The 12,464-nt window shown below is 36.5% G+C and overlaps 1 protein-coding gene across 6 annotated transcripts in view; it reads left to right on the top strand.

The window, feature by feature from the left end:
- Window positions 1-12,464, top strand: part of NT5C2 (5'-nucleotidase, cytosolic II) — a 107,441-nt gene that overhangs the window by 89,609 nt on the left and 5,368 nt on the right. For 5 of the 6 annotated variants that reach the window (XM_058543906.1, XM_058543905.1, XM_058543909.1 and 2 more), the window contains 8 exons: window positions 5,763-5,854; window positions 5,993-6,050; window positions 7,079-7,172; window positions 7,817-7,870; window positions 9,692-9,775; window positions 10,679-10,720; window positions 11,802-11,909; window positions 12,185-12,251. In XM_058543906.1, the coding sequence (XP_058399889.1) occupies window positions 5,763-5,854; window positions 5,993-6,050; window positions 7,079-7,172; window positions 7,817-7,870; window positions 9,692-9,775; window positions 10,679-10,720; window positions 11,802-11,909; window positions 12,185-12,251 (599 nt within the window). Of the gene's footprint in view, window positions 1-5,762; window positions 5,855-5,992; window positions 6,051-6,099; window positions 6,358-7,078; window positions 7,173-7,816; window positions 7,871-9,691; window positions 9,776-10,678; window positions 10,721-11,801; window positions 11,910-12,184; window positions 12,252-12,464 lie in introns of those variants that run through there. The other variant, XM_058543910.1, reaches the window with a different exon arrangement.

The raw sequence follows: 12,464 nt of genomic DNA, 5'->3' as shown, positions 1-12,464 counted from the left end.
CCACAATACAGTGTTTTCTCAGTTTCTGCTTGGATCCCATTTGCAGCTGATCAAGTCTATACTCAAGGATGGACAAACAGACTGAGCCTCTTAATCAGAGGAACTGCAAAGTCACATTACAAAGGGATAGGAAGAATTTGTAACACATTACATTTCTTTCTCCATTTTATCTAAAACTGCTACTAATTTAATATTTTTACACTTCAGCTCTGATGGTTTTAGCCTCTGCTTAAAAACTGTCAGTGGCAAGACCCTGTCTACAAGAAATACTCAAGAAGGCCCTCAGGCCTGAAAAAAAGAGAAAGGGAATACAAAGCTTGGAGCAAGGAGAAAAATAGGTAGATAAACTCAGAAAAATAGTAGATCTTTACTGGAATAGGTTAGCAACCACTTAAATACTAAAATCAAAGATCAAAGGAAGGAATTCACCAAAAATAAATTTAACCTCATCACTGTAAACACACAGCCACAACACAAGATAGAATAAGGTATAACAAGAACGACTTAGGAAGGGGAAGAGGAAAGTGATTGAATTGACTTAGTATAAGGAAATAGGAGGCCATCAAATAATGGAATATCTCATACACAAGATTTTTTACACAAACCTCAAGGTAACCACTAAACAAATAATCAAAACAAAACCACATATGATAAACAAAAAGAAAACTAGAAGAGTCATAAGACAGAACAACCAAACTGAATTGGCAGTCCGAAACAAATGGGACAAGAAACAAAGGAAACACAAAAGTGACGAAACAGCAACATTAAGCCCTCATATATCAATAATTACCCTAAATGTAAATGGATTGAACTCTCCAATCAAAAGATACAGAGTTGCAGGATGGATTAAAAAGCAAGACCCAACAATATGCTGCCTCCAGGAAACACATCTCAGCACTAAAGACAAGCACAGGCTCAGAGTGAAAGGATGGAAGACAATACTCCAAGCTAATGGCAAACAAAAGAAAGCAGGTGTTGCCATACTCACATCAGACAAAGTAGACTTCAAGATAAAATAGGTTAAGAAAGACAAAGAAGGGTAATATATAATGATAAAAGGGACACTCCACCAAGACGACATATCACTTATAAATATATATGCACCTAACATAGGAGCACCAATGTACATAAAGCAACTATTAACAAACCTAAAAGGAGACATTATCAGCAACACAATAATAGTAGGGGATCTTAGTACCCCACTTACATCAATGGATAGATCATCCAGACAAAAAGTCAATAAAGAAATAGTAGACTTAAATGAAAAACTGGACAAGATGGACCTAGTAGACATATACAGAGCACTCCATCCAAAAACAGCTGACTACACATTCTTCTCAAGCGCACATGGAACATTCTTAAGGATAGACCATACGTTGGGAAACAAAGCAAGCCTCAATAAATTTAAGAAGATTGAAATCATAACAGGCATCTTTTCAGAGCATAATGCTATAAAACTGGAAATGAACCATGAAAAAAAAACTGGGAAAGTGACAAAAATGTGCAGATTAAACAACATGCTACTGAACAACCAATGGATCATTGATGAAATTAAAGGAGAAATCAAAAACTATCTGGAAACAAACGAAAATGAAAATATGCCATACCAAACCATATGGGATGCAGCAAAAGCGGTCCTGGGAGGGAAACTCATAGCGATACAAGCCCACCTTAACAAACAAGAAAAAGCCCAAATAAGCAACCTTAAATTACACCTAACAGAACTAGAAAAAGAAGAACAAACAAAGCCCAAAGTCAGCAGAAGGAGAAAAATAATAAAAATCAGAGCAGAAATAAATGAAATTGAGACCAAAAAAACAGTAGAAAGGATTAATGAAACAGAGTTGGTTCTTTGAGAAGATAAACAAAATCGACAAACCCTTAGCCAGGCTTACTAAGAAAAAAAGAGAAAAGGCTCAAGTAAATAAAATTAGAAATGAAAGAGGAGAAATTACAACGGATACCATGGAAATACGAGGATTATAAGAGAATACTATGAGAAATTATATGCCAACAAATTGGACAATCTAGAAGAAATGGATAAATTCTTAGACTCATACAACCTCCCAAAACTGAACCAAGAAGAAATGGAGAATCTGAATAGACCAATCACAAGTAAAGAGATTGAAATAGTAATCAAAAACCTCCCAAAAAATAAAAGTCCAGGACCAGATGGCTTCTCCAGTGAATTTTACCAAACATTCAAAGAAGATTTAATACCCATCCTTCTCAAACTATTCCAAAAAATAGAGGAAGATGGAACACTTCCTGAATCATTCTACGAGGCCAACATCACCCTGATACCAAAGCCAGACAAAGACAATACAAAGAAAGAAAATTACAGGCCAATATTGCTGATGAGCATAGATGCAAAAATCCTCAACAAAATATTGGCAAACCGAATACAGCAATACATTAAAAAGATCATACATCATGATCAAGTAGGATTCATACCAGGGATGCAGGGATGGTTCAACATCCGCAAATCAATCAACGTGATACATCACATCAACAAAACAAAGAATAAAAACCACATGGTCATCTCAATAGATGCAGAGAAGGCATTTGACAAGATACAACATCCATTTATGATAAAAACTCTCAACAAAATGGGAATAGAAGGAAAGTACCTCATCATAATAAAGGCTGTTTATGACAAACCCACAGCCAACATCATACTCAATGGGGAAAGACTGACAGCCATTACTCTGAGAACAGGAACGAGGCAGGGCTGCCCACTCTCACCACTGCTGTTCAACCTAGTACTAGAGGTTTTGGCTGGAGCAATTAGGCAAGAAAAAGCAATAAAAGGAATCCAAATAGGTAACAAATAAGTGAAACTCTCTTGGGCTGGCCCCATGGCTTAGCGGTTAAGTGCGTACGCTCCGCTACTGGCGGCCCGGGTTCGGATCCTGGGCATGCACCGACACACCGCTTCTCCGGCCATGCTGAGGCCACGTCCCACATACAGCAACTAGAAGGGTGTGCAGCTATGACATACAACTATCTACTGGGGCTTTGGGGGGAAAAAAAATTAAAAAAAAAAAAGAAGTGAAACTCTCACTATTTGCAGATGACATGATTTTATATATAGAAAAGCCTAAGGAATCCGTTGGAAAACTATTAGAAATAATCAACAACTACAGCAAAGTTGCAGGGTACAAAATCAATCTACAAAAATCAGTTGCATTTCTGTATGCTAATAATGAACTAACAGAAAGAGAGCACAAAAAGATAATACCATTTACAATTGCATCAAAAAGAATAAAATGCCTAGGAATAAATCTTACCAAAGAGGTGAATGATCTATACAGTGAGAACTACAAGACATTATTGAAAGAAATCGATGATGACATGAAGAAATGGAAAGATATCCCATGCATGTGGATTGGAAGAATAAACATAGTTAAAATGTCTATATTACCTAAAGCAATCTATAGATTCAATGCAATCCCAATCAGAATCCCAACGACATTCTTCACAGAAATAGAAAAAAGAATACTAAAATTTATATGGGGCAACAAAAGACCCCGAATGGCTAAAGCAATCCTAAGAAAAAAGAACAAAGCAGGAGGCATCACAATCCCTGACTTCAAAACATACTACAGAGCAATAGTAATCAAAACAGCATGGTACTGGTACAAAAACAGACACACAGATCAATCAGTGGAACAGAATTGAAAGCCCAGAAATAAAACCACACATATACGGACAGCTAATTTTCGACAAAGGTGCTAAGAACATACAATGGAGAAAGGAAAGTCTCTTCAGTAAATGATGTTGGGAAAACTGGACAGCCACATGCAAAAGAATGAAAGTGGACCATCTGCTATCGCCATTCACAAAAATTAACTCAAAATGGATCAAAGACGTGAAGGTGAGACCTGAAACTATAAAACTCATAGAAGAAAATATAGGCAACACACTGTTTGACATTGGTCATAAAGGAATCTTTTCAGATGACATGCCTACCCAGACTAGGGAAACTAAAGAAAAAGTAAACAAGTGGGATTTTATCAAATTAAAGAGCTTCTGTAAGACAAATGAAACCAGAATCAAGATGAACAGACAACCCACCAGCTGGGAGAGAATATTTGCAAAACATACATCTGACAAGGGGTTGATCTCCATAATATATAAAGAACTCACACAACTGAACAACAAAAAAACAACCTGATCAAAAAATGGGCAGAGGAAATGAACAGACATTTCTCCAAAGAAGATATACAGATGGCCAATAGGCATGTGAAAAGATGTTCAACATCACTAATCATCAGGGAAATGCAAATCAAAACAACACTAAGATATCACCTCACGCCCGTTAGGATGGCTATAATCACCAAGACAAAAAACAAGTGTTGGAGAGGATGTGGAGAAACAGGAACCCTCATACACAGCTGGTGGGAATGCAAACTGGTGCAGGCTCTATGGAAAACGGTATGGAGATTCCTCAAAGAATTAAAAATAGAGATGCCCTATGACCCAGCCATCCCACTACTGGGAATCTATCCAATGAACCTGAAATCGACAATCCAAAGAGGCTTATGCACCCCTATGTTCATTGCAGCATTATTCACCATAGCCAAGAAGTGGAAGCAACCTAAGTGTCCCTCAACTGACGACTGGATTAAGGAAATGTGGTATATATATACAATGGAATACTACTCAGCCATAAAAAAAAAGACAAAATCGTCCCATTTGCAACAACATGGATGGGCCTGGAGCATATTATGTTAAGTGAAATAAGCTAGAAAGAGAAAGACAAACACTGTATGATCTCACTCATGTGGAATATAAACTAACACATGGACAGCGAAAACTGTATTGCGGTTACCAGGGGCAGTGAGGGTGCGGGGTGGGCACAAGGGGTGAAGGGAGTCATATATATGGCGATGGACAAACAAAAATGTACAACCCAAAATTTCACAATGTTAAAAACTATTAAAACATCAATTAAAAAAAAAAAAAAAAACTGTCAGTGGCACTGTATTGTCCCTGAATGAAGTAAGAGAACAATAGCATGATCTGCCTCAATTCATCTTTCTAGCTTTTATTTTTCTCTGCTCCCCTATGTCTACCCAAATTGGACTCATTTCTGAATTTGTTGACTTAGCCTTTAAGGACCGGATCATATGCCACCACTTTCGTGAATCCTTCCTAGATTTTCCTCTCCTCACTTCCACATGTACTTCTCTCTGCCCTGTGAATTGAGATAGTCTCCCCTTCCTCGGTTTTCTCATAGCTCTTTCCACCTTTCTTGTGGTAGTGATTATTTTTCCTTGTTATAATTGTCTATGTGACTCACCTCCTTTACCAGACTGAGAACTTTTTAAGGGCTGGAACCCAAACCTTATTCATCTTCATAGCTACTCACGTGTAATATTTTGAACCCTGCCTTGCATGTAGCCACCAAAATATTTTTTTTTTTTTTGCAGCAACTAATTTATTCTTTTTTTTTTTTTTAATTTTTTTAATTTTTTGTTTATTGCAGTAACATTGGTTTATAACATTGTAAAAATTTCAGGTGTACATCATTGTACTTTCTGCATGGACTACATCATGTTCACCACCAAAATACTAATTACAACCCATCACCACACACATGTGCAAAATTATCCCTTTCACCCTCCTCCCTCCCCCCTTCCCCTCTGGTAACCACCAATCCAAAATATTTGAATGAATTTTTCAATGACGAATATTTCTCACAGTTATTATAATGTAAATTTTTTGAATGTCAGTTCATTTTAAAATTTTTCTTTCAGACCAGAAACTAGAGAGCAGTATCCAAATAAGTTTATCCAACGAGATGACACTGAAAGATTTTACATTCTGAACACACTGTTCAACCTACCAGGTAGACTCATTCTATGCTTACATATACTGATGCTTTTCCTTCTTTCCATGATCATTTGTCTTTGCTCAAGGGAGATAATGAAATAAGTTTGAATTATCTCATTTATAGCTTATGAATATCTATTCTTCATTTTTTCAGAGACCTACCTGTTGGCCTGCCTAGTAGATTTTTTTACTAATTGTCCCAGATACACCAGGTATGTATATGCTATAATTTTCTTTTTCCAATTGATTTTTTAAAATTAATGTGCAGGGTTTTAGAGAACTGGCCATTGTAGGTCTTTTCTGCTTTTCTGAAGTGAATTTAGTGCTAGTGAGAGATGCAACATTGCCAGCCTGAGAGATGGGACAGCACCAGCAGCTCCATGCAGGCTCTCACCTCCCACACGGCCCCTCTCCTTGCCAGTGTGCTGCAGCCATGTTTGGAAGGGACCACTTCTGATTGGCTTCTCCTGGGAATGAAGACGGCCAGCAGAGGTGCTAATTGTGACAACTGAGTGGGAGGTTTGTGTGATGATTATCTGTCCAAGCAGAATTACACTAAAACCCCCCAACTCATTTCACAGCAGCTACCCAGGAGCCATTCAGGGATGATAATTTAGTTTCATTACCAGGCCCAGCAAGATTTGGTTGTGGAATAAATACTGTTTATCTCCCTGAAGTAAAATTTTGCTTAAGTCTTCAACAAGTTATCCTCTCCTTTTTAGGGGAAATTGTATGCTGAAGGTTTAGCCATATATGCCAGTTTGCTAACTTCTTATCCTCTGTAGGCATTATCCACTTCAAGGCACTAAATTTGGCAGAGTATTAAGTCACTGAGCTAAATAGAAGATAGGCAATACCTTTGTACCTACAGACAACATCAGAAAAGTCAGAGTGGAGAGGACCTAAATTACCAATTTTAAGTTTTAAATGATTCTTTGATGGGAATTGGTTTCTTAAAAGTGACGAATAAAAGAACTTGATATTTTTGGAACTGGCCTTTTAGCTTCCATTCAGTATGTTCTTCTATCACTTTGTATTTGTTCACAATTATTGTATTTCATTGAATACTAGTCATTTCTGGTCGTCAAAATGGATTTTCATTAGGGAGTAATTATTTTCCTAATTAGACACAGCCTTTATCCATGTGATAATGGAAACTTTGGGTCCCCTGGGAAATTCTGATATCATTTTATTTACCCTCTTTTGGATTCTCTGTCATGTTCTTTTCATCTTTCTGTAGCTGTGAAACAGGATTTAAAGATGGGGACCTCTTCATGTCTTACCGGAGTATGTTTCAGGATGTAAGAGATGCTGTTGACTGGGTTCATTACAAGGTACCTAGGAGCTGCTTCTTCACCTGCTCATTCTCTGGCATGTGTTTCATGGTCTGGCATTAACTTTCCAAGTGCAAATAGAGCAGATTTTTTAAAAATCTGTTTAAAAAACAGATTTTAAAAAAAAAAGGATTCGCCCCCCCTAGTGCTAGCTCTCTAGAATACTTTTGTTCTTGTCCTTGGCTGTCCTGCTTTCAGAGGTAATGCTGATCTTTCCTCAGTGGTGGTGCTTGACTTGTAGCTCTTATTTCAGTTTGCATTTCCCAAGGTCACTTAGATGAGATTTAGTGTTAAGATTATATTTACCACATCTTTTGAGGATGATTATGGTCCATTTGTTTTTTCCAAATACCTCTCACTTGACTAATAACATTAACTAATATTACATTTACTATAAATTTTACTGAATAAAATATGAAATGCCTTTTGATTTCTAGTTTAAAATAAAAATAGTTTTATGTTTTGAATACATTTTGAAGGTAGAGTTGTAGCAAATCATACCTGCTGCTTTATTCTGGCCTTCTCTAGTTTATCTACTTTTCCATATTGGTAAATACTTAAGAAATGCATTTGGATTGATAGTAGACACAATTTTTCTTATCAACTGTTAAAAACTGATTTTGTTCTTTTCTTTCTTCCCCTAGGGCTCCCTTAAGGAAAAGACAGTTGAAAATCTTGAGAAGTATGTAGTCAAAGATGTAAGTAATAAGGGGAAAATGGACCTGCATGGTAGCTTATTTTACCTATTAGGGAAATGAATAACAAGCATATTTATAATGAAATGGACAAGGGAAGATATTTCTTTGTTTTAGCGTAATATGTGCTGAGTATAATCACCAAGAGTTTCAGCCAGAGCATAGGTTTTAGTACAGTTTTTCCTGTTTGTTGATAGGCAAGAAGACCCAGTATTTCATTTGTCCTTTTAGCTCCAATTATAATAATAGCAGCTAGAGTGGATACTATGTGCACACATCACTGTGCTAAGTAATTATATGCATTATCCTATTTAATCTCCCATATAACCCTGAGTTAGGTATTATTACCTCTGCTTTATAGATGAAGAAACTGAAGAATAGAGAGATTAAATAACTTGCCTAAGTTCATACAGTTAGTAAGTAGTAAAGCCAGGAGTCACAGCTAAATGTAACCCAAATCATAATCACAACACTAGATCATCTAAAAAATGAACATACATACGACTGTTATTTAAACTGTCTTTAACCTATCAACAGGGAATGATGAGGAAAGCTTTAAAATACCTTAAAAGACATCAGTGGAAAACATAAAATTTTTAAAAATCTGAGGGCCGGCCCCATGGCTTAGCGGTTAAGTGCGCGCGCTCCGCTGCTGGCGGCCCGGGTTCGATCCCGGGCGTACACCGACGCACTGCTTCTCCGGCCATGCTGAGGCCGCGTCCCACATGCAGCAACTAGAAGGATGTGCAGCTATGACCTACAACTATCTGCTGGGGCTTTGGAGGAAAAAATAAATAAATAAAATTAAAAAAAAATTTTTTTTTAAATCTGTAGTTTAGTTAATAGCATTGTGCCAATGTTAATTTTTTAATTTTTATAATTGTACTGTGGTTATGTGAGATTAAGATGTTAATATTAACGGAAGCTGGATGAAGAATATATGGGAACCCTCTGTACTATTTTCAGAACATTTCTGAAGTCTGAAATTATTTGAAAATAAAAAGTAAACACACACACATACACACACAGCCCTAAGATGAGATAATTCTTCCTTTTCATACAGAGTAAAAGTAGCAGAATGCCATATTTTCTCAAAGTACTTTGGTAAAGATTTCTTATTGTTTTTAGTCGTTGTGCCTCCTGTTTCCCCTCCACTCCCACCTCCATCCTTGTTGTTTCAAGAAAGAGCACTGAGGAGTTCAGGAGTGGTCCAGGAGAATTTGAGTGAAGGAATCAGTTTACTGTGGGAGAAGGAAAAGCTGTTTTTTTTTCTGGTCACATCAGGAATTAGAATTTCCTCAAGTATCTGCAGGTGTGTCTGGGCATTTCTAGGTTTCATCCCACACACGTCATTTCATTCTACAAGGTGTTTTATAGAACAAAAGTATACACAATGAAGCAATATCTAATACTCTCCATGTAGAGTATTTTGTGGGTGATGTTTAAAATCAGCTTCTCCTGGTCTTTAACATATCTAATTCACATACTTTAAGAGATTACAAGATAATTTAAACTCTTTCCTGAGGCAGACATAGGAAGGTAGAGATTTTTTTTTAATAAGCATATAATCATTTATATGTATCATTTTGTATATAAATCTATATGTTAAATATACCATGTATACTACATGTGTTATTACATAATTCATGCATAGTGATAGTGTGGTCTTTTAAATGGAAAATTCTGAAACAAACCAACTAACCCTTAAAGGGCATCTCCTATTCCTACTTCAGTGGACAAAAGTCTAGTATATGACTATTCCACAGTGTAAATGAAAATATATTTGTGTTTTAGTGTTTTGCTCATAATCATATTACATTTCAGGGAAAACTGCCTTTGCTTCTGAGCCGGATGAAGGAAGTAGGGAAAGTATTTCTTGCCACCAACAGCGACTATAAATATACAGATGTAAGTGCTTAATATTCATATTGGTTTATTTATACAGAGGAATTATTTTGGCCTAAATAACTGTGAAGATAATGAGGAGGATAGTAGTTCATTAAGTGAGGGTAGATTTTCTTGATTTCCTTTTGAAAGCAGAGTGAAAAAAAACAAAAATATGTAGGATAAGGGCTATATCAGAGTGGTTCTGAAATTTTTCTAAACATTTCTTTTGACTATTGTCCCTGCTTATAATTGGCTACTTGAAAGTTTTAATTTTGGAGTTAAAACATTTGCGCTGATTCAAATGGCTTCTGTGTCTCTTTAGTGCATCATTTATATAAACTTGAGCAGTCACACCCTTTACTGCACATGTGTACCTGCCCTCCCTGCTGTTGAGAATCAGACAGCAGTAGATGGTACAAAGATGTTTTGACTCTTGCCATCAGAATTTACTACCTCTTAACTTAGATTTTTCTTGCCATGATTAAACCATGTAGAAAAGCCGATTTAACTCCTTAACCTCATCTTCCTTTTGCTAAGATGGTTACAAGTTTCTCAGTGCTCCCCAATCCTCTTTATGTAAAATGTTGATTTAGAAATCGATGCCCCTTACCTCCAAATATGTGTTCCAGTCCACTAGGAAAATTGGATAGGGATATATGGATGAATCTGTACAAAAACATTGCCTGGAAGAAGCCTGTGCCCTGCTGAGAATGTCAGAAACTTTTGTTTGTTTGTTATAATGAAGCATTAATTTCTGGCTTCCACTGTCATGATTTCATAAACTTTAGAGGAAACAAGAATGTGATGAATCCTATATTGAAAAAGATATGTCTTATAAAAAACTTGCGTGTGATTTTTTTAGGTGTTATATATCTCTTTTGCAGTAGTAGTATATGGACCTTATGTTGGATGTTTTTTTTCCAGAAAATTATGACTTACCTGTTTGATTTCCCACATGGCCCCAAGGTACTATATGAAACTTAATAGACCATTGTTTTAGTAATAATGAATGCGTTTAACCGTCTTGGAATATTGAGGGTAAGGAATTGGTCAGGACTCATCCAGAAATCTTCATTAACATTAGAAGTAATGCAGGAGCTAGTATAATTTAAAGTCACTAGCAATTTGAAAACTTAGTAGACAGAAATAAGAGATTTCACGTGGTATTTAGTAGGATGGGATCAGAATATTTTATGCCCAACAAGTTCTATGCAGCATTGTTAAGTTTGTGTGGCAATGAAAGGAATTTTCAGGTTGAGGAACATATCTGATTAAAAGAAACAGAGAAAATGTGTATATCCTTGACAACTTCTAGAATCTGCTGTTAACTTACTGCTGAGTTTTGTGCCAAGAGAACAGTTAACCTTGATATTTAGCAGAGAGGTCTTCATTCCTGCAGTATGGCTACTCTTAGGTTTAAGGAATACTCACTGAACTTAGTCACATACTTGTGGAATTTTAGTCCTAGGCTTCTTTGAATAAATGTCGGTAAATGTCCCTGTTTTGAAATCACCTGAAAGCACAGTATGCAGTGCTCTTTAGCTTGACCTTAGAAGGTGAATGCCATGGTTCCATTTCAGGATGGAAATACTTTTAATAGGCATAACTTCTACATTAGTGCTGTGATGAGCCTGCAATATGAGCCAAAGGCCATTGTGTACGTAGAGCCATCATTCTGAGAATATAAACAGTAAAATTTCCTAATAGTAGTTTCATGTTAGTTTGTATACTTCACTTATGCTGATCTGCCTCTTTCTTAATCTATCTCTTGAGTATTGATTTGTATCTCTCCTTAGCCCTTTTGAGTGGGAGCAGACTTTCTTTCATATATTAAAGCTGTGAAATAAGTTAATAAGTAGTAGATGAAATGATTTAAAAATGTAGATTGAATCATTATTTACATTTTTAATAAGACAGTATGTTTTTAATAAAATGGTAGGATCTTCTGATTGTGCTTCATATTTCTACATACCTTGAGTGAGATTAAATAATTAGTGCCTTAAGGTTAGGAGTGATGTTTTGGCTTTTGCTGTTTCTGCTTCATCAGCCTGGGAGCTCCCATCGACCATGGCAGTCCTACTTTGACCTGATCTTGGTGGATGCACGGAAACCACTCTTTTTTGGAGAAGGCACTGTACTGCGTCAGGTGGATACTGTAAGTTGAGAGGATGATCTATCTGCTAGCACATTGTCCTTCATGTTTCCCCTTGCCCCACTCCTACTTTCCCTAAGGACACAGGTATTTTTTAACTTATTAGCCATATCTCTCTTTTGAAATTAAGAGTTTTGGTCTTAATTGAGATAGTCAGATAATTCAGAAGAATATAATTCAAAAGTGCCGCTCATTTGGCTACCTAGCCCAGTAGCATTTTGGGTGGAGATTGTGATAGAATGATAAAGTATTACAAAGTCCATATTCTCTTCTCACAGAAAACTGGCAAGCTGAAAATTGGTACCTACACAGGCCCCTTACAGCATGGCATTGTCTACTCAGGAGGTGAGTCACAGACTTCCCTATTTAGTGTCTTTGCTCAGACCTCACTATGAAAGCTTTGGTGTCCTCCTGGCATAATGCCACATATATTTTTTAGTATTCTCTAGATATCATCTACTGAAGGTAAATACTTGAGTCACCTACTAATGTTATAGGAGTCACGGAGAATAAGTTTGAGTTGTTAGTATGTCCTAATGAATATTTGATTTTCACTGA

The sequence above is a fragment of the Diceros bicornis genome, chromosome 6 (assembly GCF_020826845.1).
Source record: "Diceros bicornis minor isolate mBicDic1 chromosome 6, mDicBic1.mat.cur, whole genome shotgun sequence".
Classification (NCBI taxonomy): Eukaryota; Metazoa; Chordata; class Mammalia; order Perissodactyla; family Rhinocerotidae; genus Diceros; species Diceros bicornis.
Note: the sequence above shows the minus strand (reverse complement) of the source record. Positions and strands in the feature narration are given on the sequence as shown.